At 40.0% G+C, this 27,494-nt stretch overlaps 1 protein-coding gene across 5 annotated transcripts in view; it reads left to right on the top strand.

The window, feature by feature from the left end:
* Window positions 1–27,494, top strand: part of SDK1 (sidekick cell adhesion molecule 1) — a 432,949-nt gene that overhangs the window by 281,061 nt on the left and 124,394 nt on the right. For all 5 annotated transcript variants that reach the window (XM_026116143.2, XM_064520166.1, XM_026116142.2 and 2 more), the window contains exons 9-15: window positions 1,281–1,364; window positions 7,411–7,605; window positions 8,848–8,964; window positions 9,233–9,400; window positions 11,558–11,660; window positions 12,804–12,980; window positions 21,755–21,891. In XM_026116143.2, coding sequence (XP_025971928.2) covers window positions 1,281–1,364; window positions 7,411–7,605; window positions 8,848–8,964; window positions 9,233–9,400; window positions 11,558–11,660; window positions 12,804–12,980; window positions 21,755–21,891 — 981 coding nt within the window. The remainder of the gene's footprint in view (window positions 1–1,280; window positions 1,365–7,410; window positions 7,606–8,847; window positions 8,965–9,232; window positions 9,401–11,557; window positions 11,661–12,803; window positions 12,981–21,754; window positions 21,892–27,494) is intronic.

The following is a 27,494-nucleotide window of genomic DNA, read 5'->3' as shown; positions in this document are numbered from 1 at the left end:
TGTGAGCGCGTTCGGAGCTGTAGTCCTGTTGGTTACCGATGTGTGCTTGCTGGCACATCATATAATCACTCTGTGAAATGCTGATAGCAACGCTTGCTACAGGTCATAGCAGGAGAAAGAACAGGATATTTGCAGGATAAATTGATGTGATTTTGTTTTGACTTGTGAAAATAAGCTATGTCCTATCAAAAATAAAAACAGCACATCTGGTTTTCACGTATGATTGGTGAAAAGCTTTGAGGAAAGATCAGCTTAGATGACTTTGGATCTTGCTTATAGCTTGCTACATTTTTTTCCAACCTACTTGAATTCCTAAAGATGAAAGTACAAGCAACTTGTTCTTACAAGCCATTTATATTGCCTTGTCTGTATTTTTTTTAAACTTCACAGTCACTTTGCCTAGGCTACAATAGAACTGTAGTTACAATCAAATAAAATGCTTCTAAAAACAGTACTCAGATGATAATTGCATTGAACAGACTATGACAGTTCTTAGTTACCATGATAATTACTGCAACCTTAATGCCTGGGGGATTTTGACATGATGCTCTTCAATTTTATGCTGCATAGAAGAAAGAGTTGCATGACATGCATGCTCTACAGTTTCTGGAATCTTGTCTTTGTTTAATTAAATGTCTAATATCTTTTCTTAAGTCCTAATGATAAAGTGTGGGGTTTTGTGGTTATTACTGTAACTTCAATTAAAGCATTAAATCTGTTTGCTTTCAAGAAATAAAACTGTTGGGGAGAGTTTTTTTAATTATGCTGCACTTATCCTCTGATATAGGCTCTCTGACATGTTATGGCACTTTATTTGACATGCTTCATGCCTTCATGAGGTGGTGTTTAGTTTAGATACTGAAGCAAACTATCCTATAAAATCCTGTGTTGTAAATATAGACCTTTATAAACCTCTCGGGAAGGCTCTTCTGAACTGAGAATTAAAACATTCCATGATTCAAACCTATAAAATGAAAAATAGCCCCCTGCTCTGAGTATTAATTTGCAGTGCAAAACCCTAAATCTAACCTGACATTGACTTGACTCTCTTTGAAATTCATATTCATCATAGCAAATAATTGTTGGCTTTTTTATGATGCTTTTACTACCCAAAAAAAAAAAAAGCCCCCAAAAGGAGACAAACTACTCTGCTGGTAATACACTGTATTAAATGCAATGCTTGTGGAGAGATTATATGAAATTCTTTAAATCAACATCTATTTTTCATTTCACTGTGTTTTTTACTTGTTTACTTTTGTTTGTTTTCCCTGTTCTTAAAGAGCCTCCGTATTTTACTGCGGAGCCTGAGAGTCGGATTTTGGCTGAAGCGGAGAAGGACGTGGACATCTTATGCCAGGCGATGGGTGAGTACTCGCACTTGTGAGAGAGAGAAGTGCATGGTCTGTATTGAAGAAAGCATCTCGCATCAACTTCTAATGTTTTGAGGCCTGTGCGTAATTACTATCTATCGCTGATACAGTGATTACAAGGTAGAATTTCCTTCTGCGAGAGGGATGTCCTCTGCCTTTGGGAAAATAGGCAGTCGTTTTGCTTTAGTTGAGTTCTGATGTGTGTCACGCAGGCACGTTCACGTTTAGGGGGGAGCAGGACACCTCGTGCTCCTTCCCTTCTATGAGCTTGACTTCGCGGTTCTTGTGGCTTGACAAGAATTAGTGTCTTGAGGCAGTAAATGAGCGGAGGTAAAAGTACAGGTTTGGAAGCCATCATCTGCAATGCAAACAGTAAATTCAGTAGTTTACACTTCCTTGTTTTTAAAGATTATGGAGCTTTTGCATTGAGCAGAATGTCAGCAGCTGAAATATTTAAGTGTAGTTAGAGTGCTGCAGAAGGACTGTTTCAGGCAGTTTTTAATTGGAAGGTGTTTTACTAACGTAAATGCCTTCAAATGTAATTCTACCTCAGAAAAAATGCTTTTTAAGTGTTAGTTCCACAGAAGTAGAAGCGCATCGTATTTTAGCACCCTAAAAAATAGGAGGAATCATAATGTTGTGATTAAAGCAGGTAATTAAAAGTTAATAAAGTGGGATATTAAGTTTGACTCTGTCAATGGATTTTCATGTTACGTTGGCAAGCTACTTAGCCTTTTGGTGCCTCGATTTTCCTGATGCTCAGGTTAACAGGCAGTACGCTTATAAATGCCTTGAGATTCTTAGGTAAAAAATACAGAATCTTGTTTAAAAAAAAAACAACACTGACAGTTTATTTGAATGCATTCTTTCTTCAGATCAGGGCCAATTAAAATATTCTTTTTTGCATGGTTATATTATTTCCATTAGGATTTAAGCATTTTTTTGTGCTTTCCATGTAGGAAAGAGTCCACATTGATTTTGTAGAGTGAAGCGTTACGAATCTGTTAATGCAGTAAGCAAGCATCTGCATAAGGATGCTCCTGTTGATTTGGAGTTTCAAAAGCCTTTGAGGTCTCTTACCAAAGGCTCTTACAGTAACTAAACCATGAAGTTATAAGAGACCAGGTCTCATTATGAATTAATGGCTTTTTAAAGAGCACAAATGCTCAGTTCTCAAAGTGGGGACCTGCCATCAATGGAGCTCCCCAGGGACTGGGACCTGTGCTGTTCACCGTACGCATAAATGCCTGGGAGAAGAAGATGGACAGTAAGATGATAACATTTGCTGATTATATAAAAATATTCAAGGTAATCAAAATTAAAATTGACTGCAGAAGAGTCACGGAAGGTTCTAATGATTCCAAGTGACTGGGCAATAAACTTGCAGACAAAATTTGTGAGAGAGGTGAAATTAGATGAAATTACTATTCAGAAAAGGTATGTCTTCTGGAAACATCAGCTCAGTGCCAACCAGTGGTTCAAAATGTTAAGTATGGGGAAGAAAGGTATAGAAAAGAATCATTGAATGTCTCTGCAACACTGTGTGAAGCCACGGGGCACCCTCATCTCAAAGACTTTACACAGTTTTAATTGCTCCATTGGAGAAAGGTATGGAAAAACTAGAAATGGTGCAGAAAGGTAGGAATAGGATAACTAGAGGTCTAGCATGGCTTCTGAATAATGGGAAATTAAGTAGACTGGAACTCTTCATGCAAGAGATCAGTGAAGAGTGGTTACCCTATGGAAAGGTGATTAGGAAAAGATGATTCTCTCTCTTTTACTACAAGAGTAGAGGAGGCACCCAGTTACGTTTTTGGATAGGAGATGTACAAAATCAGAAGATAGTCTTCCAAAGAACATATAAACTGTGGAGGTCATTGTTACAGGCAGTAGTTAAGATCAGAAATACAAATGGTTTAGAAATACAAAATTCAATATATTTGTGGAAGAAAAACCTAGTAAGGACTATTAAATGCAGTTGTGTATGTGCAGTCTGTGGCTCAGGAAGTAGCTAAAGCACAGATTACTGGAGCTGAAAAGATGGAAATAGCATTCTGTCCTTGTTTTGTTCTTACATTTTGTGGCTGAGCATCCAAGACAAGCCAATTTCAAAGGAACGATATATGACTAGATAGACATTTATTCGGGCCATGTACTACCATCTCTATGTTTCAGCATGCGTTAGGTCAAACATGCTGGCATTTTCTATTGGAGAAGATTTGTCAGGTAGCAGAATTAAACCCAAATATTGTGTCATTAGGTAAATTGAATTAAAAAAGCATTCTCAGTTTTTTTTCAAAAACGTTTCAGTTGTACACAACTATGTGATCAGTCTCTGGCCTGTCTCACTATCACTGTGGGAAAACTATCTGCTGTCTCGAATGTTCTTCATTTATTACAGAGAAAAAAAAAATCCTTGAGAGGTCAGGGAGATAAGAGGGTGATTTCTAACTCTTCCTTCTGTTTTGACTCGTCCTTTGAGCTATTTAGCTCCCAAGGGGATTAATAGGGCACTAACAATCATTCTCAGTAGATGAGGCTTTATTTGAGATATGGGAACCCCTACTAGAGCCAGATAACTTATTTCTGCTGAACTCTTTCAGTGCACCTCTGATTTGTTGATGAATGTGGTATGGGAGCATGGAAACTCGTCCTCACATGGATTATGTTGCTGACTGTCTGTATCACAGGCTTGTAAGGAGCAGGTACTAGCTCTGTACACTACCTAAATATAGGGGCTTTTAATCCATTATCATACAAATCTGCACTCAAAAAAGGATAAGTGAAGGCTGCTGCCCCCCTACTCTAAGCTAGAAGCTAGAATAATAGCGCTAGGGAATGCCAAGCTGCCCTGCACCTTACCGCAAATGGGAAGGCGGATTGCATTTCCCCCAGCCCCATGGAGCTCTGTGCACAAAGCCCATTTGCTCAGGCTTTGTGCACTTTGAATGTGTGAGAGACAGATTAATTTCACAGTATAAGCAGAGATTAACTGTAAATAAAATTGCAACTTGCACAGACTAGCTTTTTACTTCCCTATAATGGAGTTTCAGTGTATCAGACTGCACTGTAACCATGCTCTGCTGTATATCTTTCAGCAGTCGCTGATGCCGCCTGCATTTTCAATGGGTTTCCTTTAGATGCTTTTTCTTATTTGCTTATAGAAAGTGTAGAGCTGCAGGCAGTGGTGGTGGTGTCTGGAGAGCATGGTTAATTGGACTTTAGTTCTACCTGTTTAGACAAGTACAAGGAAGGATGCTTTGGGGACTCCCCAGTAGCCCACTGGGAGCTAGTGAAGGCTATAAAAAAACAACAAAAATGATACTGTGAATATTTAGAGTCTTTAATCCAGGTTCTTAAATAAGTTAAAATTGGCAAAGAGTCAAGCATCTGTTTCACAGATGGGGAAACTGAGCCTCAGACTGCATAAATTATTTGCCCAAGGTTACAGAGAAAGTGGCAAAGCCAGAAGCAGAGTCTCAGTTTCCTGGCTTCCAGTCTCCTCTGCAAGCCTAGATTAATTTGTCAGCCTCTCTTTGAAAAATGAATAGCATTGTATACATGCTGAGAACTAAGCTTATTTTATTTATTATTGCTAGTCTTTTAGGCCACTCTGCAATCCCTCAAACAGTAAGGTAGGAGCAAATGCTGCTTGGAAAGATGTAGTTCAGCAGGTCTTTAAAGTATTTTCTTCTTTTCATTTTTTCACCAGAAGGGTTTGGAGAGAAAGAAGGAAAATTCTTAGGGGAAAGAGGGAATAGGAGAGAGGTAGAAGAGAAGAAACTAGATTTAACTATTTTTATAGCTAAAGCGGTAGCAAAATGAAAATAGAAAATTTGTACAACTTTGAAGACAAATCTCTCTGGGAAGATCAGTAAAGCCCAAATGAATGCTGCTGACAGGCTCCAGACTGCTTAGATAAGATCCTGTTATTCAGACTCATAACTTTGAGTAGGGGAAGGTATCTGTAACCAAAAAACGAGAAAAATAGAGATGGTAATATTCAGTTTGTCAGCTGCGTTGGCGATAGGAAGGTGCATCTCACAGTGATTATAGGATTAGGAGGTTTGCTAATTCTGTTAGTAGAATGGGATTTATGGAATGATACCGGTGTTAAAGGTCTGAAGTATCGAACGCAGGATTTCATTATTTCCAAGGTGCCCATCAAGCCTAATGTGTGGGAAAATGGAGTTGCTATTATTTAAACTTGAAATCATTTCCAGGCTCCTCTGCATCAAGAGAACTATTCCATTTTGCATCATCTGTTTCTTCATTACTCAGTGATAATTTGTATTTGCCCGGGAGGATTTTCAAGAGATGCATAACACTCTCACCGAGAATTGTGAACATTGAAATTTACGCTAATTCTGTATATGGGCTGCTGTATGAAATTTAAATTGTGTGCATTGCAAGCTACTGCACTACGTCTATTCTCTGTCAGACAATGCACTCTATGTCGTGGGTTTCTTCCTGAGATGATTACCTCCTAGATTATGAGTACTTTTTATTTTATCAACAGAACCAAAGCATCAAAGGTGATTGTAGTAAATGATACATGTTTATAAAAATAACAGCAGGAATTGAATGTTGTTTTTCAGTCATTCCTTATATTGTTTGTACACTCTTTCTGGGAGTTGATATAGCTTTTGTTTGTGTACAGAGAGCAAGTAAATTGAAAGGAGATATGAATGGATGTATAATAGAATAGTATTTAATTTGGGGACTTTTAAAATAATAATGATGATGATAATATGGATCATCCAGTAGTGCTTTTCCTCCGAAGACCTTAAGGCATTGCCGACAATACAGTGAAACTCGTTGGCACATGATCAATTCATCACTTGCATCCCATTCTTAATGCCTCTGTGATAGAGTGCTCTTCTCTATTTGGGCAAATTTCACTCACCGATGAATTAAACTCCACAATTTCACCATGATACAAGTAACTGTTATTCTCACCTTATTACAAAGGAATGTGAAGCACCAAGGTTTTAAGGATATATGTTAAAAACAGCTGCCTATAATGCAAACGCTGTGTTTTGGTGAGCTTGATACCCTTCTGATCCTGTGGTCATCCAATCACATAAAGCAACTGCTTCAGTTTGAACCCCTGCACAGAGCCCCCAGCATTTGATCAGGAAGAGGCAGGGATTTCTGGGCTGTAAAGACAAAACAGTGTCTGATAAGGGGGAGTGAGATAGAAGCATTGGTGTATGACTGTTCTATACCCCCTAATGACTCTCCAAGAAATGGGAATCCTACACCGATTGTAAACACTAAATGTACAGCCACTTTATTCTAGCGAACTGGGATGTGACTACAGCAGAACTGAAATAGCTATGTCAGTATTTGTACAACATGCACGTGAAAGCACACAGGAATAAATAGGACAATAAGTTGTGTTCAGAACAGGTATAATGGTTTTGTTTCTGTTTAATGTCTCCATTTTTCAAAAACAAATTAAGCTTGAGAAGGAATAGAAATAATAATTTAAAACTATCTCATCATTTGCAACATGCTGTTTGCACATCAGCTAAAACTAAACCACCAAATTAGGAATCCAAAATAGTCGTATGAGCACTTTTTTTTTTATGTGTAACTTGCCATTTTCTTTTTATTTTGACATCTTAGCTACAGTAGCAGAGAAGAATCTTATTTGAGATGGAACAGTCTTACAGACTTGCAGTATTACCACATTGCTGCTGCTTAAGTAACATGATTCTGGCTTTCAATATGAAATTGCTCTAAATTTTATTTTGTGGTAGCATGAAATATGATTGGGTGAACAAAGTAATTTGATAACGTGTTTTCTCAACACTTCCCCTTTCACTGCTGGTTTTATTCCCACATGTTCTACAGTATATTATTGCCACTGATAATGTAAGTTGCAGCCTCCATTTATCAAAAGCAGCTTGTAGAAATATAAGTAATTGGTGTGGAAGGATGGGATACCAGTGATATGGCCATAATAGCGCTATGTATTTTGATGACACAAAATGCATTGCGCAGAGGTTAATAATGAAATTCTTTTGTGTTATAGGCATCCCTGTTCCCACCCTGGTCTGGTATAAAGACTCTGTTCCTCTCGGCAAGCTACAGAACCCGCGCTACAAAGTGCTGCTGAGCGGTGGGCTGCGGATTCACAGGCTGCAGCCTGAGGACTCAGGGATCTACCAGTGTTTTGCGAGTAATAAAGCCGGGGAGATGCAGATGTACACCTACCTGGATGTAACTAGTGAGTAAGGAGCTACAATAGAGAGTCATGAGTTACGCTGTCATTTCTGCTCATTATAGAAAATGACGGGGACCCAAATCAGTTAGATTTCTCCACTGCTCTATGCTTACATCGTTCAATTCACATTCACAGAACCTTGATTTTCATAAAGTGTAGGTGTTCTAGCTGTCACGTACCCAAAAATTCCCTGTGTGGCCTGAACACAGTGTACTGAAGCCTGTAGAAAATGTTTCTGTGGCATTAGTGGGTTGGGATGAGCTCTCTTACTTCATTCTACAAAAGGAGAAATATAGTACAAAAAAAGAAAAGTTAATTGAAAAATAATTTTCTCTGTCCTTTATACTTAAATAGTTTAGTTCTACTCTAATGTAATTCTCCTCTGAATATGTGTTACTGCTTCATGATTCTGCGTGGTATTGTTTTGTCTGCATTTTTTTCAACATTTTGTAAGGAAAACAAAATCCAAGTTAAATATATTTTTGGGCCAAAAAGCCCGATTAAATGGTTTGGCTAATGAATTACACTCTTCTCTATGGAAAAACTTCAAATACTAATATTGTCTGTTAAAAACAATTATAAACAGGTATACCCATAATACTTTAACTCCTTGAGAACATAGATGATGTTGGCCATGATGTCTCATCTTCAGGAAGCTGATATTTAACCCAAGGGCAGTTTACAAGTACTGACCAGAATACTTATTGACCTTAGAAAATAAAACAGCCCCAGTTCAATATATATGTAGGAAACTGCAGCAAAATTGTAATAAAATGCAACTGAGGGAAAATAAGAGAGAATGAAACTTGGAAAATGTCTTGGATGAGAGTCAGATTCTGAATTTTTTTGGCTGACATTTAAATTTGAAAGTTAATGCCTTTCTCAAGTTGCTTTTCATCTTAAAGAACTCCGGGTTATGAAGATGAAAGAAAATAGTTTTGTTTATCTAGATTTCTCAACTTTCTCCCAAACACTCATTTTGCACTTTATCCTCCTTTATCTGTAAGCCATCTTACTTATACACGTGCAAGCACTGATAGATTTTTATTTTCCATGTAGGTAATAAATTGAGTTAGGTAATTCCTAGGAGATGAATAACGAAAGGTTACAGTCACTGCTGAAAGGTTTTCATGTGTTATTGTCATGTCCTTCTCCATGATCAGCTCTATAAATGTAGTCCATGATAGTACCTAAGAGATCTTTCTGACAGCTGATCCACTGAGTTTTTAAAATTTTTGATTCTAGACATTAAACCAGAGTTTATACAGCCTCCAGTGGATACTACTGTTACCGAGGGGATGACTGCGGTGCTAACCTGTGAAGTTTCAGGGGCTCCAAAACCTGCCATCTCATGGAAGAGAGGTAATCAGCTTTATGTCATTGTGGAAAAGCTGCGATCCATGTTTTCTTGCCCATTCTTACTCTGGAGATTCTGTAGATTCATTTAGCACGTATTTCTTGATTTCTTCGGTTGTGGGAGCAGAGGGATTGTTTTGCTGTTTGCCACTGTGTGTACCATCCAAGTAGCCTGGCTGGTTTGTAAAAGTCTTTTGGAAGAACTAGAATTGCAGTGCTTCATCCTTGCAGTCTAAGTGACAACAGTCATGTTGTTTGTTTCCTTCTGTTTCAGGGAACCAGATCTTAGCCAGTGGCTCAGTGCAGATTCCTCGGTTCATCCTTCTTGAATCAGGAGGGCTCCAGATAACACCCGTTTTCCTTCAAGATGCTGGCAATTATACTTGCTATGCAGTCAACTCTGAAGGAGCTCTGAATGCCTTTGTGATGCTGACAGTGTGGAGTAAGGATAATGCTTTGTTTAAAGTCTAACTTTAATCAAGTATTCATCAGTTTTTGGTGTATGTTCAGGAAATTTTCAGAAGTAATTATGCTTTTCTAGTTAACAGAGATACTTGTAAAATTTAATAGGAATAATGTAGCTATTTTAGGAAACCAGTCAGAATTATCTTTTTTGTGTGTAAAGTTATGCATATAAACTTTCAGATTTTGTGAAAGGAACTGCATTTAAATAAATTAGAGCATCTAATCACAATTACAATTTCACTCAGGTTTTTACCTTGGTGAATCTTCACTGGCCTGCATTGTACGTCAGCGCGATTGCAGATTGCAGATTTGGCTATTTGCAGTTGCTTCTGCCTCCAGGAGTCCGCAGGCAGCGTAGAGCAGCCCATGCTGTTACTAAGGCTGTGCTCCCAGCGACTGTGGATATGATTTTCCTCAAACCTCTGTTTCTCTGTGGCCCCGGGCTTTGTTGGAAGCCAAAGCAAAGTACAGCAGACTTCAGCTACTCTCTCATGCTACGGATTGCCAGGGCACAGGGCAGCCCATGAAATGATTTTGCTCTCCACCATTTGCCCTTCATCTCTACTTGTTTTTTCTGTTAGTGTAGAGAGTCTGATCTATTAGTTTCACTTGTGTTACTGCTAAGTGACTCCGCCTTATGAGGGAGGTACAATACAAGTTCCATGTGACTAATCTAAAGCCAAGGTGTTAAAGTGTAACAGGTTTTTGCTACTAACAGTAGGAAATAACAGTCCTTGAGCTGAGACTAAAGATAATTAAAAATAATGGAGACAATAATGATAATAAATACAGAAGTGTTGAGGCCCTCTCTCTTCTCCCCTACTTTTGACGTACAGCCCTGAGACTGATTTTGAAACTGGCTTATGGTGCATTCTTGACATCTGTTAATCCCCAAACAGATCAAGTTACATCAGTAACATTTTGCCTTTTCAACTTGAGAATACCTGAAAACAATATTGGCAGTAAAAGTGATGTACATGTGTCATATGCCATCATATTTATGCCATACTGACCCCCAAAAAAAAAAAGATGCAATATGTATCAGGATATTGCAAACTGTCTGCTATCCAGGTGTGCAAAGAGGATCCCCGTTATTAGTTCTCAAAGGAATGGTGCTAATATCTGTTAAAGATAGGTCATGGTCATTATATGGCCTTGGGGGTGGCCAGGAAGGGGATGTAACCTAATAATATTTGTTTAGCAACATTACGAAGCTAGAAGGCATACACAGGTACATCTGGAATAATGCTAAAAATTAAGCACTGTTAGATACAGCCTATGGTGATATCTCTACATGTTCACCTTTGAGTTGTCTGATTTATTCTTGTGCGTGTATGAGATATCTCAGAAGCTACTGGTTATCTTTAGGGATTTGGGACTGATTAACATTAGCCACCTATCTTCTGTGCTTGTCCTAGTTGTCTAGCTGCTTCAACTGATGCTATCTGCTGCCACTCCAGTGTGCTAAGCGTAATAGAGATCTTTCACACTAGATCTGGTTGCTGTAGTTACAGGCAATTATTGTGTTCTGGGTCTCCAGGAGGTGCTTGAATAAAGATGTTTTGCAACATTTGAGTAAACAGCATGTCTTTCTTATATGGAAAATTCACGCTCACAGCAACTCCTCCTCCTTTGTCCTCTTTCATAGTTTTGATGAGATTCTGGGGTGCCATTTACATTTTCCTTTTCCTGAGCATTTTTGGGAATATTCTTCGCTTGCCCAGGTTTTGTTTGTTTATTTTTGTTTCCTCAACTCAAAACAGTATGACTAAATGTATGTTTTTATGCGTTCGCCTAGCATTATAAACATATGCACGGCTTTATGACTTCAGGGAGTTGCCAGAGCCCCTTAGTACAGTGAGCGTTAGTGCGGCGTTGGCGCTGCTCCTGCTCAGGTGGCTGCCAGCCTGGGTCCAGGCGCTCTGCTGCCGTCCCGTCCGTGCCACCTGCCCCGCAGCACCCAGCCTCTTCCTGGCATGATGCTGTGCGAGGGAGGGAGGCCTTCGCACCAAAGGCTTGGAGAGAGATGGCCTGCTTGCTCTGAATGACAAACGTTGGGTTGCCTGCTCGTGCAGGGACTACCCCGGTCCAAAGGCTGTAATTTCACCTGAACTGCGGCTTGTGTGCCTTTCAGATCGGACCGTCATTGTTCACCCTCCCGAGGACAGCACTGTGATCAAAGGAACCACAGCTGCTCTGAAATGTGAAGCAACTCATGATCCTAGAATTTCAATCAGGTTCGTGGTGTCAGTTCTTGTTTGTGTGGTTTATCTGAGCTTAATTTCATAAGCTGGGTGAATAGCGTTAGGTTGAGAAGTTTCGGGACCCCAAGTTTTAACACCAGACCCCTGATACTTGCATTATAAGGTTGTACGCTGTATCATTAATCACATAAATCCCATCTTCCATTTCAGCCTTATGTATTATTTACAATGAGCTATGTTCCACTTCATGACTTCAATACAGCCTTCCATGATTTTACTGTCAAGGTTAATACACTATCAATAAAACCAACTTGTCAGAAGCTGATACTTAATGAGAGTAAAAGCCAAAGAGAAGGAATAGGCTTTCAGAAGTGTTTACATTGGGCTGTATGAAAATGATGCAAGAAATGCCCCTGTTCTTGGAAACAGCTCAATAACTAGGGGCTGTGTTCTGCTCTAACTGTGTAGAAGCAAGGAGAATTTGTCTGGAGTATTAACATTAGCACTAGAGCATTTAAAGGAAGCTCACCATTTAAAAATAAATTTAACATGAAAATTTATGTAGTCTGAAAGCAACACAAATGAAAGAAGATACAGGGAACAGCTTGGAAGGTGCTAGAATGGTGAACTGCAGAAGGAACTTAAAAAAAGAGAAATACAAGTGTAAAAATACTATGTAAAAATACTTAATTTGGGCACCATGGAGTGTAGACGTCTCTGTGATGTGTTGTTATGACTGCGTTTTAACAGATGAGCTCTAGTAAACCTTGCCGCAGCAGTTTAAGATGTTACTGATTATGGCAGTCTAAGGTTGTTACGGCCTTAGCAGACATGGGCCAACACCTCAGTGGTTAACTTCGCAGCCTGATGATTCAGTTTAAAATGCTGATGACGGCAGACTTAAAACTTGGTCATTTAGGGGCAACTCGCTTTTTCCATGTAAAATCTGTAGTGTTGTTTATAAATTATATTGTATCCAGAATTTAATTACATTTCTCATTCTGATCGCTGATATAAACCCAAGATTTGGTCAAAGGTACTGTTCTGGAAAGTAACTGTAGGGGCCTGTTATTTTTAATGTATGATTGCAGAAGCTGGTATCTTATTGTGCAGTTCAAATAAATATATTTTAAAGCTGTCGTTAGTATTTACTAACTGAAACATTGTGATACTCAGATATGTTTGGAAGAAAGACAGCGTTGTAATAAATCCATCCAGCAGTTCCAGGATTACAGTAGAGAAAGGTGGAACCCTCCTCATCAGCCAGACGTGGTCAGGTGACATTGGAGACTATACTTGCGAGGTCATTTCTTTTGGAGGAAATGATTCCAGAATGGCTCGACTAGAAGTGATGTGAGTATTCCAACTTAAAGATATTCTATGTTTTTTTCAGATACTGTTGAACGTTTTTCTAGCCAATTCTAGGAGATCTGGGGAGTGTGGATGTTTGGTGTTTTAGAGGAAACAAAGCCAGTTTTTATTGCTAATGAAATTGCCTTGTAATATCCTTGCTTTTGCATGTTGCCATGCTGCTTTGATTTCCAAGTAACTGAAGTCAGCTATGCCAGTTGCAGCCCGTCCATCTTTATGGATAGGCATCTGTGCATGTTCGGCTGGTTGGATGACTGAGCTCAGAGGAGAGTGGTTCATGGGCCTTAGTTACCTGAAGGTCGGTAACAAGTGGAGTATTGCAGAAGTCTGTACTGGAACCTGTCCTGTTTGACATCTTTATCAGTGGTCTGGAGGAGGTGTCAGAGTGCACACTCATCAAGTTTGCAGGTGGTACCAAAAGTTGGAGGAACATTTGACACACTCAGGGGCAGGGGCACCATTCAGAGTGATCTAGACAGGCTGAAGATGTTGGTCAACAGGAATCTTATGAAATTCAACAAAGACAAATGCAAGGTTGCGTCTGGAATAGAATAACCTTTTGCAATGATATAGGCTAGGAACTGACTGGCTGGGAAGCTGCTCTGCTATAAAGAGCTGGGAGGTCTTGGTAGGCAGCAAGCTGAACATGAGCCCTGACATTGAAGAAAGCTAACAGCACCCTGGGCTGTATTAACAGGAGCAGAGCCAGTAGATTGAGGGACATAATTCCTCAATACTCATTAGATTGCACCTAGAATGCTGGGTCCAGTTTCGGACCCCCAAATACAAAACAGTTGTTGAGAAACTGCAGCTAGTATAGTGGAGGGCTGCCAAGATGGGAAAGGGACTAGAGTGTTTGCCCTGTGAGGAAAGGCCGAGGGAAGTGGGCTTGTTCAGTCTGCAGAAATTGAAACAGGAGAGGTTCAGGCTGGATGTAAGGAAACATATTTTTAACCACTAGGATGCTCAAGTGTTGGAAGAGATTGCCCACAGAGGCTGGAAACTTCCTGAGGTCCCTTCCAACCCGAAATCATCCCGTGATGCCATGTTGTTGAATGTCCACATAAAGCCCAAGCGCTGGGCTTTGACACCAAGGTTATAGGAAAATATTTTCCTCCTTTTAGTATTGTTTTTCCCCCTGTTGAACACATATCAGAATAGCTGGTCCCTGGGCAGGCATTGCTTATTCTTACATTTCCTTTATAAGAATTTTTTCTAGGGAAAAATATGTGTATGTATGCCTTTTCCTAAGGATCTTTTAAAAAAAAAAAAAAAAAAAAAAAAAAGAAAGAAAAGTTAAGTGCAGTTCACTTCTGAAAAAGGATTATAAAAATGGCATTGTGAAGTTCCGTATTTTCTATTTCTGCCACTTCACTGGAGTGAAATGCACTAGCATTTTATTTTTATCACTAAAAGCAACAGCTATGGTTTTGGTACGTGTGTGGAGTAGATCAAATGAATGAGAAGGTAATATTTTATGTAGGTTTTTTTCCTTTTTTTTTTTTTTTTTTTTTTTTTCTGAGCAGTGCTGCATGCTTTAATTTAAAATTGCATCTGTTTCTGCTGGTTGTGCCTGATCTCTCTGAGAAGATGGCAACTTCTGTTGCTGGCAGTATAATGAGTTCACCTCAGAGGTTTGCTATGCAGAGCGCTGTTTGATACAGCATTATTCTGACAGTGCCAAGGCTAGATCAGATGCCCATTTTGAGAGAGCGGTCATACATTCTCTCTCTAATTAAGCACTCCTCAGCTCTCCTCCCGGAGTGCACTTTACAGCTGGTTTGAATCCAAGAGCAGAAGACAATTCAGAATATATTGTTTTAGAGTGGAGGACAGAAAATTATGGAATAAAGACTGCAAAGAATGTTATAAGCTGGACTTTGAAGTAAAGCTTCAAATGTGTATTAAATGCTTTTGCAGTCTGGCAATTTCTTAATCCAAAACAGCAGAAGGTGCCCTATGCAACCCAGAACAGCACTGCAGGTTTATTTACTTGCAGGTCTCTGTTGACCAGAGAGGAACAGTTTTATAGTCCATACAACTCGTGCTACGAGTTAACTGGGAGAGGCACATCTTGTGTGTGCTCCTGAGGCTGCCTTTCCTCACATCCCAATTTGCTGTGGTTCTGCTGGCTCCTGATGCCTGTGTGCTGTCACTCGCTCTTAATCCTGTATCTCTGCTCCTTCTGATGTTCTGTGGCTGATGGCCTATAACCTTTTCGTTCCCCAGAGGAATTAAAGAAATTCCTTTAGAGGACTTCAATAACTGTTAAGTCACTCAATCATACCTTGGATTGTGACATTTCAAAGTAGTACAAGTACTGCAAAAATGCCAAAAACGTTGCCTTCCCTTGCAGCTTTCATCATCATCATTTGGCTCAGCAGCACCAAATCAGTGAGAAATACAGAGATACATGATCCAAGAAATGAAATAGAGAAGAAAATATGTGGAAAGGAAATGTTTGAAGTAAAGCTTAAATTAAATTCTAGCTAGTATATGAATGACAGATCTATAAGGTTCCCTTTTCTCTCAGATAATTCTCTTGTGCAGAACATTAACAAACAGGGCATGTACATTCCTGTCTGTGAGCACTTACACTTCAGTGCCTTGAGTAGCACTAATGTCAGACAAATGTTCAAAGGAGGCCTCTGAGCCAATTACAGACTAGAGCAGTCTACCAACAGATAATATTGTAGCCTATCTAGCTTCGTCTGACAACTCTAATTTTCTTACCACCTCTTTTCCCCCAGGAACCAGCATATCGCTTCTCTATCTCCAGGCATGTAAAGAGAGATTTCCAAAGGTGCAAATAACAGTGTTACTCATTTCCATTGCAAGGCATTCAGTTCAAACCCATTGACCTTCAGGGTGACCTTCAGTTATTTAATCTCTGAGTGGTTTGATTTACCAGTCTGTGAAAAGAGGGAAACAAAACTTTTTCTTCCTTTGTCTTCCCCTGTTAGAAAACAGGCTTGTGGAGAAGATACTGTTTCTTGCTAGAGGAAAATATGGTGCTAGCAGAATGGGGCTCTACTGTGGCACACCTGGTTGGTGCAAACAGAGTGGACTGTCTTCCTTGGCATGTCTGTGAAAGAAGTAAAATATATGAAAAGGAAAGCCAGAAAACTAATGAAGAACTTGCTAAAGTGTAGCCAAAGGTTACCTTGCTCATCAATTCTGCACTGATGGTACTTGGGCACAGAAGCTAATTGCTAGTCAAGATACTCTATTCATTTGTCTTCCCTCTAAATGTGTTTATTCTTCATATACATCACTTCATTTGATTTGCACGAGGTAAAACATTTGCCAGTGATGTTTCTCTCCTGCAAGAAATAAATAAGCACAAAATTTAAATCTATTTGTGTTTCTAGCAGAGCTTCTCAACTGCAAACACAGAAACATTTGCAGGTCTTTTGGTGATGAGCTTGTGCTTCTCTTGCATCCTTCCAAGTCATAAGATTTGATCCTGAAAATAGTTGTATGGATGAAACATCCCAGCTTCATTTAGCTTGCTTTTATAGTCCTGTAAATACCATAAAGAATGGTACACAGAAAGAAATGCTTGTTCCTGAAGCTGAATAAGCTCCGAGTTACCACAGTGTATCACTCTCCCGACAGGAAACTCTGCTGATTCCAAGTATCCTGAGGGTTCTCAGTATATATAAAATATGCCAAATTACGGCTATCTGTGCTGGCTGCTCAATACCTGCCTGTGCGCAGTCCATACTAAGGAGTCTCTTTGTTGTTTGAATGTGGCTGAAAAGTACGTGGTACTGCTGCGTTGTTGGGAAATCAAAGCCCTGGACAAACCTCGGTTATGGCACAACATACGGTAAAATCTTTTAGACTCTTTCTCTGTACAAAAATACAGGTAGGACAGTGTAATACACAAACAGACAATTTATTCCTGGCAGCAAGTTCATTTTCTTTCAGTTCTCTTTCACCATTCCGCCTCTTCTTCAAAAGCAGGAGAGGTGAGCTAACCGCTTTCAGCGCAGCCCAGCAGCTTGCCGGGAGTCAGCAGCCCTGCCTTTGTCCATCGCTTAGAGAGAACGCGTGATAACATTTTTACTTGCGGTATTTGTAATTGTTACTGCTTCTGATTTCTTTCAAATTTGCATCATAACCACATAGCTTGATTACTAAAAGTAAAATCGATAAGAGCAGTGCAGACTAACAAATCAAAATGACATCTTGTTACAAACTTGCATTCGTCCGGATCCCCTATGATAGTCCCTCTCTTTTCCCTTTTGCAGGGAGTAAAATAAGGAGGGACATCAGACATGCAAGTGTGTTATGCCTTCCTCACTAAAAAGAAAGGTTTAATTATTTTTCCAAGCTCTCTGTTGGGATCTTGGGAACCAAGGAATAAGGTTCCCTGCTAGTCTAAATGCACTTGATGTTCCAGAGGGAATCGCCAAGAAACCGGTTGTGCCTGGTCACCATCAAATGTATATCAAAAATATAGAGGTTTTTAGCAAAGAGAAAGCATAAAATTCAAAAGTCTTTCTCTGTAGATCTGAGCTTGTGTTGACTGCCAGAATGAAATGGAAAATAAATCTGTGTGCTCTGGTATCTGGCAAATGCTTAATTTCTAAGTTCCACCATGTTGTAGGCCTGCAAGAGGCAAAAAGCCTCGCTACTACTGGATGTGCTGTAAGAATCATTCCTGGGTTAAAAAATTGGAGAGGATTCTTTTACAAGAGAAACTGGGAAGTCTTGAGCAATAGATGACCTGTTTCTTAATTTAAAATATTATAAACTTTTATGACCAATAGCCATCAGGGCTGAGTGATTTATTAAACTTCTTGCCTCAACTTCTTAGCAAGTTACCAGGTCTAGCAGAAGAACCACCTGCTCCTGCGAAAACCCGGTATGTTTGGATGGCCTGATTTAGGAAATCATTTTTAAGGTAGGAGCAGAGCTTTTTCTAAACTGACAGGAAGACTTGTTTAATCTCCCTTGCCTTTTTAGTAATCCCCTCTTCAGTCACAGTCTCTCTAATTACCTGCTGTTGGACCATTTTTCTCAGCAATCTTTCCAAACCATGTCTGGTTTATTTCCCTTAGCAAATAGTCTGCTTTTAGCTAATTTTATAAAACACTATGTGTTTGTGGAGTAAATTTTTCAGGTACCCTCTGGCAGTGAAGAGCTGACTCAAAACATTAGGGTTTTTGTCTTGAACATGTATCATCTGTAACTAGCTAATGTTTCTCTCCTGGGTTGTCACAGTGGCTTCATGTTCTTTTCTTGCAAATCCTCTATTTTAATTGCTTTGTCAAAGTCCCCTCAGGTCACCTTGGTGACTATGTCATTAACCCTGGATTTATCTATCAGTTACAGATTTAAGTGTCCATAAACTATTTTTTGCTATCGTACAAGGGAAGTTACGGAAAACTTGACTCCACATAACTCTTTAGCATGAGATGAATGATGCCTGAGATATCATCTGTATTCAAAAAGGTTGATATTTTTCCTGTTTGGGGCTTCATCAAATACAAAAAGAGATGATAATGCTAGAATTAAACGGCCGGTGTCCGATTAAGAGCAGTTACGTGCTGTGTGGCATTTTCCCGAGCCTTGTTTGCTTCCGTGGTGTAGCAGAAGTTGAGCAGTGCTAGTCTGAGGTTCTTCTCAGCCTGAGGAAGGCTTTGATTTACCGTTCCATGCAATGACTTCTCGGATGTTAGGAGCAAGAAAAAGTAATTCTCTTAAAGAAAAAAAGAAGCAGTAACCTCTTTTGGGAGCACGAATATTCATGATGGTGGCACAGGTCTCATTTATCATCCCTTCTACGCAGTACGTGGTAGCAAGTGAGAAGGGGACAAAGTGGAAGTGCTTGCTGAAGTAGGAATTCCTATTTATTAATCTCTGCTTTTGTTTACTACAAGCAGAGCAGTACTCTTCTGTGCTGAAATTTCTGTGTACTTTTAAATATTCATTTTTGACCAGGTGTGTTTCTTAGGCACTTGCTATGTCTGCCTTGAGGGATTTAAATCTGTAAGCACCATCTGTTGCTGTTCGGGGTGGATACATATGGGTAGAGAATATGATATTTGGGGAGCTAGGTGTGCTGCGGGGCTGCTGCAGCTCCTGCCTTTCCAGCTCCACAGTGCCCATTTCCTTCCTGCTACCATTTGGTGCGAATCTAACAAAATAATCAGCTAAGATCCTAAGCAAAAAAACATATTTATAACTCAGCGTGTACTTAAAAGGAATGAAGAAAGGAACGTCTGCTCTCCTCCAAAAAATCTTTCGGTACTTGTAACCTGAGAAAAAGAGATCAAACTATTCTTTTAGTCCCATAGCTTCTGTCCTCAAATAAGCTGTTAATTCAGCCCTTCTAAATGTATGAGAAAACAAGATTACGCCCTGAAAATATCCTGAATAAGTTCCAGGGGTGTTTATTCAGCTCACAGAAGGAGTTACCTGGGGATGTTTGCCGTGAGCTCCCCGACAGCCATCCCTGGTACACTGCTCCCTGCGCGAGCGTTGGCTGCTGGAAGCCACCGAAGCCACAGCCCGTCCCTGGCTGGTCCCCGCAGGGCGCAGTGAGAACCGACGAAGGGCCTGGGACTCCCGGGAGTCGGGTCACAGCATGACACTTCCCTCTCTTCCCTTCAGTAACTTCCTTTGCCAGCTTCATCGCAGATATGTTTTTCCACCCAGCTAGCTCAGGATGTAGTGATAAATTGTAGTGGAGATTTAATGTTAATTTTGAATGAAACATTAAATTATAATAAAGTAACACACTTTCACAGTCCCTTGGTAAATGGCCATATTTTAAACCCCAAGCCCATACTTTTCCAGTGGCAGGCTTACTCTTCTGTTTTGTCTGGCAGTCCAGCCGCTCTCCAAATCTGTTTCCAGGTTTCTCTCTTCCCTAAACTTAATCCCACGCACGGTAGCTAAAACCCTTGGAGAACTTGTGGAAGCAATAATTTGCAGTGGTACAGAAGCGGGTTTTTAGACAAATAAATTATTTATTTTTACCAAATTTTGCAGTGCTGTGCTCTAAATCTGCTTGTTTTGGGCTCCCTATGTGCTCTTTCCAACGCCCCCTGTTTCCTCCAGCCCCAAAGTGACCATGTCTTAACATCAAAAGTCTGGTGCATGGTTTCTGCAGGCATTCTGCACATGAGCATGTGTCAGCCTAAACTGCATATAATCAATGGAGAAAGCAAGGCATCCTTAGAGAGTGACTTAATGAAGTTAATACCCGAATCACGCCCGGAGGTGTCCTTCCATGTTTACTGCTTCGCATTTGGTTAGGCATTTAAAGTCAAATGAGATGAGAAGAGGCTTTGAGCTCAGGTTTAGCCTTAGGAAGCATTAACCCTTCTAGTCTAGGTAGAGGTGGGTAAGTGATAGCCCTCCAGTTATGTTTTCTCATAATCTATGTATTTTTCTTGCCATTCCTGTTTGACTCTTCTTGCAACCTCCTTTGAACTGCCTCTGCAGCAAGGAACCATTCTGAAGACGTAAACAAGGACATTCACAGCTTTAATTGGAAAAGCAATAAAACCGTTGTCTGGTTTTCTGTACGTTCCCTGATCTTCCAGAAAAAATCTGAATCCAGAACATACTGTTCTGACCTAAAGCCAGGGTCTGTGTTTACTTTTGTGACTGGCTAAGGAGTTGTGGGTTTTTAGTAGCTAAGCGTGCAGGAGCATGACACATCACAGCAAGCAATTAGTACATTTTTAAATTCAGGATAGCAAGTACCCTTGTGGCTTTGTGCTCTGGCTAGTGTGGATTAGCAGTAGTGTACGCTGAGGAAGGATTACCCCTGAGCTTTCCTGGGGAGAAGCAGTAGATCAAATGGGAGAAAAGTGGTCCCCCTTGCTTTTCCTTTCTTGTCAGAGATCCTTGTCCTCCTTGAGAATGAAGAAGTAGGAACCAGGTTTAACTATAATGGCTAGAGGGCTCTTAACACAGATCGGCATTTAAGGATTGCAGCAGATTTTAGTTTCCTCACTGCACCATGCAGCCTCTGTGACTTTCAGACAATGAGTCCAAATGAATGCATTTATTTTGAGAAATTACATGTCTTAATTGAGCTACTGTTTTATTTTTATTTTTAATGTTTCATTTAGTATTTCCATGGGATTTCTGCAGGCATTTTCACTGCATTTTCTGGTTGGGTGCTTCCAAAAAAAAATCCCTATTATATGAAGGAAAGATTCTACCCGTGACAGCATAAGCCTGCATCCACGAGTAAATCAAGCTGTCCTGTAGCCTAAGAATACATATGGTAATTTTGATTATTAACACTGCAGAGCTAGTGTCAATGTCTTCTGCTTTCCTGAGTATGAAAAATTCCATATTAAATCATACCTCTCGTATGTTTTACTGTTTATATGTACTACTGCTGTTCCATTGCTCCGGATGTCATTGTAAGGGGGGAGGGAGGGAAGGCAAGAAGAGAAATATATTGACCAACTTGTCTCAATTAAAAAGCAATAGGAAAATTGGCTTTTTTCCACATTTGGTAATAGTTCCATTAGCTGTTCTAAGCATCAGCCGTGGGACTTTCAGCATAATTCTTTTTTTTTTTTTTTCCAAACAGGACAAAATTGTGAATAATTCAGAGATATCTTTCATTTATTTAATTGTGCAATAGCTGCTGGTTTTATATCTATCATCATGCAAGGTTGATGCCATGTGCACATCTAAGTGCCTGTAAGATTGTAGCTGAATGAAAAGTAGATTGATTTTCTGTGCTGTTTTTTCTCCCTTTCTCTTTTTCTCCATAGTGAACTGCCTCATGCCCCTCAGAATCTTCTGGCCGCCCTGAATTCCTCGTACAGCCGCAGCGTGGTGCTTTCCTGGGTGCGTCCCTTTGATGGAAACAGCCCTGTTCTCTACTACATGGTAGAGCTATCTGAGAACAGTGAGTAAAGTCCAATATGTTTCAACCTCACGTTGTCCTTAATTATTGAGCCTTCTTTCAGATTTAGCTTTTACCAGAGCTACCAAGAAAATGTTCTGGTTACTTTCTTGATGAGAGAAAGCGTGCAGGAATGGGAAGTCCTGGGTTTTACATTCAACTGTTCTTCTGTTATTTAACTCTTTCAACATGAGGCCTGAGATGGTGAATTCGTTAGCCAGGAAAGCCTTGTGCCTCCCCCAGCTTTGCCAGCCTGACTTCAAGCACATCAGTTCATCTCTCTGTGCTTCTAAACGTCATCTGCAACATGGCTAGTAGCTGTATTTTATTTCTTCCTGTTGTTGTCTTTTCCTCTGGGTTCGTAGATCTCCTAATACAGTTAGAGCCTCAATTTCAGCTGAAGAGTACATAGTAATATGTATGATAATGTGAGGAGTTGATGATCTGTCTGAGGAACAAACCTCTGATCTGTTATCAGGTAACAGCTCTAGTAACAGCACCTACTGTCTTACATGTATATGGATTCATATATTCTCTTTGCTTTCCCTATGCTGTTATTTTACACCTTTGTTTTAAGTAGGTGGTTGAGGATACTTAACTGTGAGATACAGAAGGATCTGGGTTCATAAATTGCAAACCTGGTCATTGTAAATTGCCACTTCTCACCGTTTCCTCTTTGGTAGGTCTGGTCCTTTCTGGCTCTCCCTTTGCAGGTTATTCAGGGACACTGCTAATGCCTCTTTAGGAATTGAGCGAAAGATGAGGTTATATGGAAATCAGTCACCTTGGCAATACTTTCTAATTTCTATCACCCTGAGAGCTGGAAATCCAAGCCTAACAATTGATTTTAGATGGAAAAATTAAGAGCATCACTTTTTCTGACATGTGGATATTAGCCACTGCATAACTAAATGTGAAACAGTGCTGATTTCTGATTATCTAGAGAATAGTGCTTGTGTTGCGACATGGAGAGCTAGAGTTCAGAGCACACGTAAGCCTTTTGCTTTGCAGGCTGTAGTGCACCACTTTTCAGATACGGAGGTCCCAGAACTGATGATCTTGACAGCTGTTGAGTCAAGTGCAGTTTTCTAATCCTAGCAGAGCTCTAAAGTCTTGCCCAGGACTGCTGTCCTTAAAACAGCTCTCTAGAGCAGAGAGTCCTGATATTTCTGTAACAGAGTGACTTTGAGAAATTCAGTGTTCTGTGCCACACTGGATCCAACTGCTTGCGCCCGTTCTCTACCTTTTCCTCGCCACCAGCTACTCTCTTCTCTCTCCCCCTCTGCTTCCATTCCTATTGACTCCAGTCCAGTAGATGCCTTTTTGCTTTTCTTTTCCTTCCTGTTCTATCGCCCAAGATTGTTGCCTTTGTGCTTCTGTTTCTCCCAGTAGCTTTGACGAAGGCAAGCTAACAAACTCCCAGTCTGGGAATATGATGCAAAGGTACTCCAGCAGTATTTATACAGAGACAGCGCAGAGCTGGCAGACTGTGTGCCCTTGGGTCCTGCACTGGGCTGCGTTAATCAGAAGTGTCCCTAGGGAAGGAGACAGCTTATCTGGGGCCAGGTGAAGTTTGAAAGGTCTTTAAGTGACTTTCAAGCAAGGATGCTTTGCACTTGTTCTAGTAGGGGAATGGGGTAAATGTGCCATCGATTGGAAAATGCTATAATTCATTTGCTGAAATTTGTAGAAGGCTCTGCAAAAATCAGCACTAGTTCTACAGAAATTATGCAGCGAGTCCCTCAGAACTCTGCAGGATCCTGTGAACTCTCACTCACTCTGTGATAGATCCAATAATTTTGGCTGATGGCATTGCAATCTACCACTGAGAGAGTCTCATTATCACAAATCATAGGTATATGTACTTCAGCAAGCTTGCAGCTGCAAAAACCAAACACAGGCCAGACTTACTGCGAACTGAGCATCTTAACTCCCAGAAATATTCTAGATCTTGCTGTCCTTGGAGTCTTCATCTTTATTTTACTTACCTTGCTTTTATATTCTGTCTCTAAATGGTCACTCTCAGAAATAGGATGGGGAGGAATCTGAGCCCTTAAATGTTCCACATGTTTCTGTTCTCTCATATTTCTTGTACTATTGCTCAGCTTTACGGATGTCAGCAGAATAGTGGAACAATGTCAGCAGTGACTTTGGTTTGCACAGATGACTTCAATGTCTGGATAGTGTCACTGTATCATTTTGTTGTTACTTGCATAGAGTATATTGTTTTTGAGGGCTATTTTAGCTCAGTAGTGTGTGGTTTATACTTAGCTTCTACAGACCTACTCCTCCTATGGTGAACGGCATCCTTCCTTCCCCCCACGCCACCCGCTTTTCAATGATGCTCTTGGATGAGGCTGATGTGACCTATGGTGGTATAGTTTTGTCTGATGTGACTGTGCAGAATCTTTTTGTTTTGCAAAGAAAATTTTCATTCAGGTTCTCTGTCGCTCCTGTTTTTACTGCAGAGGGAACAGCTCTCAAGGATTCTGCATATGCCACCTATGAGCTCGTTTACTTGTGTTTGTAGCTCTTTCGCTGTTGGCAGCAGTGCAAAATGCTTAATATCCTAATCCAAGTTTGCTTTCATATATACGTAAAGGTTAGGGAGGGGCATCAGAATTACAGATTGTTTTTCAGTTAGCAAGGCTGCACAGAAAACGTGGTTCTATGGAGTTTTACAGGTGGGTTTTGTTTTGCAGTTACAGGTGCCAAAATGTAGCATAGTTTCATTCATTTTTTGGTTGTTTTGCTTTGAATAATTTTCTGATAGCTTTAGCATCCATTGTACATTTTGAAGCAGGTACCATAAATGAATAGATAACAACAGTATCTGTTACACAGAACTAACTGAAGAGGGTTCAAAATAATGAGTATAAATTTCAAGGGACTAATTACTAGCTGCATTAAAGAGAGGCATGTCACTCCACCTGGCATGGATTAAAACTCCTTTTCATTAATATCAAATCAGTAAAAAGATGTAAAAACCTCATTTTAATTAGCCAAAAAAACAGTGGCAGATCGCATGCATAAATTGCTGGAAATATAAATGACTCTAGTCACCAAGTCATCTAATCTTTAAAATGAGTATATTTGGCACAGTGGAATAATTATCAAATCATAAGTATTCACAATAGACCATGTCTGTGGGTGATTTGAGACATATGGCCTCAAACATTTGGGGGCAAATTTATAATCTAATTTGAAAAACACAGTTCCGGGGAAACACAGTCATTAAGTATTCCTGCCCACACAGAGCCAGGAAAGTGAATCTTCATATGGAATGGGATTTTCAAACAAATAGTAGCATTCATTACTGTCATTTGCACTAACACAATTTTTGGATGTTTCACAACCTGTTTAACCACTATTGCAGTGTACCTAGGAATTCTGGAGAAGCAACTTCATGGAGCTAGGAGGAGATATGTTTATTTTATTCCTAGGAGGTTTAAATTTCTGGAATTAATCAAATGTTATTCTGACTAGTCTTTTATCTGAACAAATGAATTAATATTTAAAGAGGTACTCTCTGCTGGGTACAGTTAAGATAAAAGCCCATTTTTGTTTTATTGTATTCTTGGGTATCTGCTTTGTGATGTAATGCTGTAACTCAGATTCATCACGTTATTGCCCGTGAGGAGATGATTAAAGCTCCTGTGAAAAGCATCTGTACATGTTTAACTCATGAATTGTCTTCCTGAATTTGGTAGGATTATTCATGTGATGAAAATTGAACACATGCATAAATCTTTGTAAAAAAATTAACGGAAAACTATGTTATTTGTTACAGCTGTGAGTCAGGCCTATATACGGTACTGTTAAAACATACTTTTCCTCAGGCCAGTGGTAGACGTTGAAGTCTCACCAAAGGAAGGATGAGCCCATTTGTTTTTATTTGAACTTTTTGCAGTATCATATTGTCAAGAACAACTGAGAGATTAATTCAGCAAATTACAGAAGTATGGCAAATTCCAATAGTACTGTCTGCACGAAACCCCCTGGAGAAGGAAGGAGACAAAAATGTATTCCATTTACTACAAAAATCATGTTTCTGCTGTAGATCTCATCTGCAATATCAAATCAGAATTGGTTCTTGAGGAGCCTGCAATTAATACAAGAATGTCAGAGTGCATAGGGAGCTGTAGAAGAAACGTCCCTTAGTGAGTAACCTGTGTTATCAAGCTTATCACAAGTACATCCAAAAATTCTTGGTAGACCAGAAGTAATTTCTAAATCCCTCAAAATCAAACAGTAAACTAGAGAGTAGCCTGTGAGATTCTCAGTTTCAACCAAATTAACTTGGAGAGGCAATCAGGGTTAATTCCACATACCCAATGTCCTTAAGAAGATAGACAACTAAACATGAAAGTTTTTCATAAAGTGGCAATTACAGTGGAAGAATGAGCAAGCAAAGCCCAGAGTCCGTTCTGGGCAGCTTAAGTTAAATGAAGGATTAGCACAGTCTGTTCAATATAACAGAGGTTTATTTAATAGTTTGGCCTGGCAAGTCTTTTGTCAGTGTGGAGCTTCCCCAGGCTTCCTGGGGCAGGAGAGTGACAGTAATCCCTGAAGGAGAAGAGAGGGAGCCTTGAAAATTTCATGGAATGTTTCCGATGTCAAAATTACTTTTCTACACGGTGAAACAAGCTTCTGTACAATTCTGGGTTTTGTTATGTGTTTAAGATGGAAGAACAGGCTTTCAAAATGTTTAGTTTATTGATTGTCAGAAGAAACTTGACATTTAAATTTTAAAGATACTCTGCAGACTCGCTGTATCCACTGCCCGGTGAGCGAGCAAATCCTCCTTGAATACTTTCCTTTACAAATCAGAGTGCCCCGGAGATGAATAGGATTCGTTTATATTAGTTTTCAGTTTAATCTGTCTTCCTGCCAGATCTTTTATCTTTCACCAGGAGAGGAAAAAGAATAAATAAAGTATTCTAAAGATGCAGCATATCAACAGAGCAAAGCCCCGAGGTGCTGAAGAGATTAATAGGCCCCGTTGTTGAATCAAACCACTCACTACATTGGGCTGCTGGGGTTAAGCACACTCAGGTGGTGTTTACACTGGCCATAAACAAATGAGACTGATTTGCTCTAGGGAATGGACCCCTACCTGATCAGCTGGGCCGTGGGGGTGTTTGGCTCTCCTCGGGCTGCCTGCTCTCCCATTTTCCATCAGGAATCTGCTTTAGGCAACTTAGCAAGTCAGCCATACCTTAGCTTTGGCTTTCCATGATTTGTTTTCATGCACTCTGCGTGTGACAAGGTGAACAGTTGTTTGGAAAGTCTCAAGAGGAGCTTGATAAACTTCAGAAGGAACGAAGGTGCAAACAGCTCCTGGCCAGTGCTTTCCTGGTGGCTGCAGGTGTGCTTCCTCCGAGTGCTTGCTGAAAGAAGCTCAATATTCTGTTAAGATAAATTGCCATCGAGATCTTGCAGCTGAAGTGAATGTTGGTAAATCATCAACAACTGATGCTGATGGAACTTGACTGCTGTGCAAGTGTCCCTCTCCAGCACTCCCATTTTGCTGTGTCAGTTTTCCTGTTAAAAAAAGACTTTGTTCTCAGAAAGCTATTACTGGAATAAATATATTTTGAATAATT

Source organism: Dromaius novaehollandiae, chromosome 14 (genome assembly GCF_036370855.1).
Source record: "Dromaius novaehollandiae isolate bDroNov1 chromosome 14, bDroNov1.hap1, whole genome shotgun sequence".
In the NCBI taxonomy this organism is placed as follows: domain Eukaryota; kingdom Metazoa; phylum Chordata; class Aves; order Casuariiformes; family Dromaiidae; genus Dromaius; species Dromaius novaehollandiae.
Note: the sequence above shows the minus strand (reverse complement) of the source record. Positions and strands in the feature narration are given on the sequence as shown.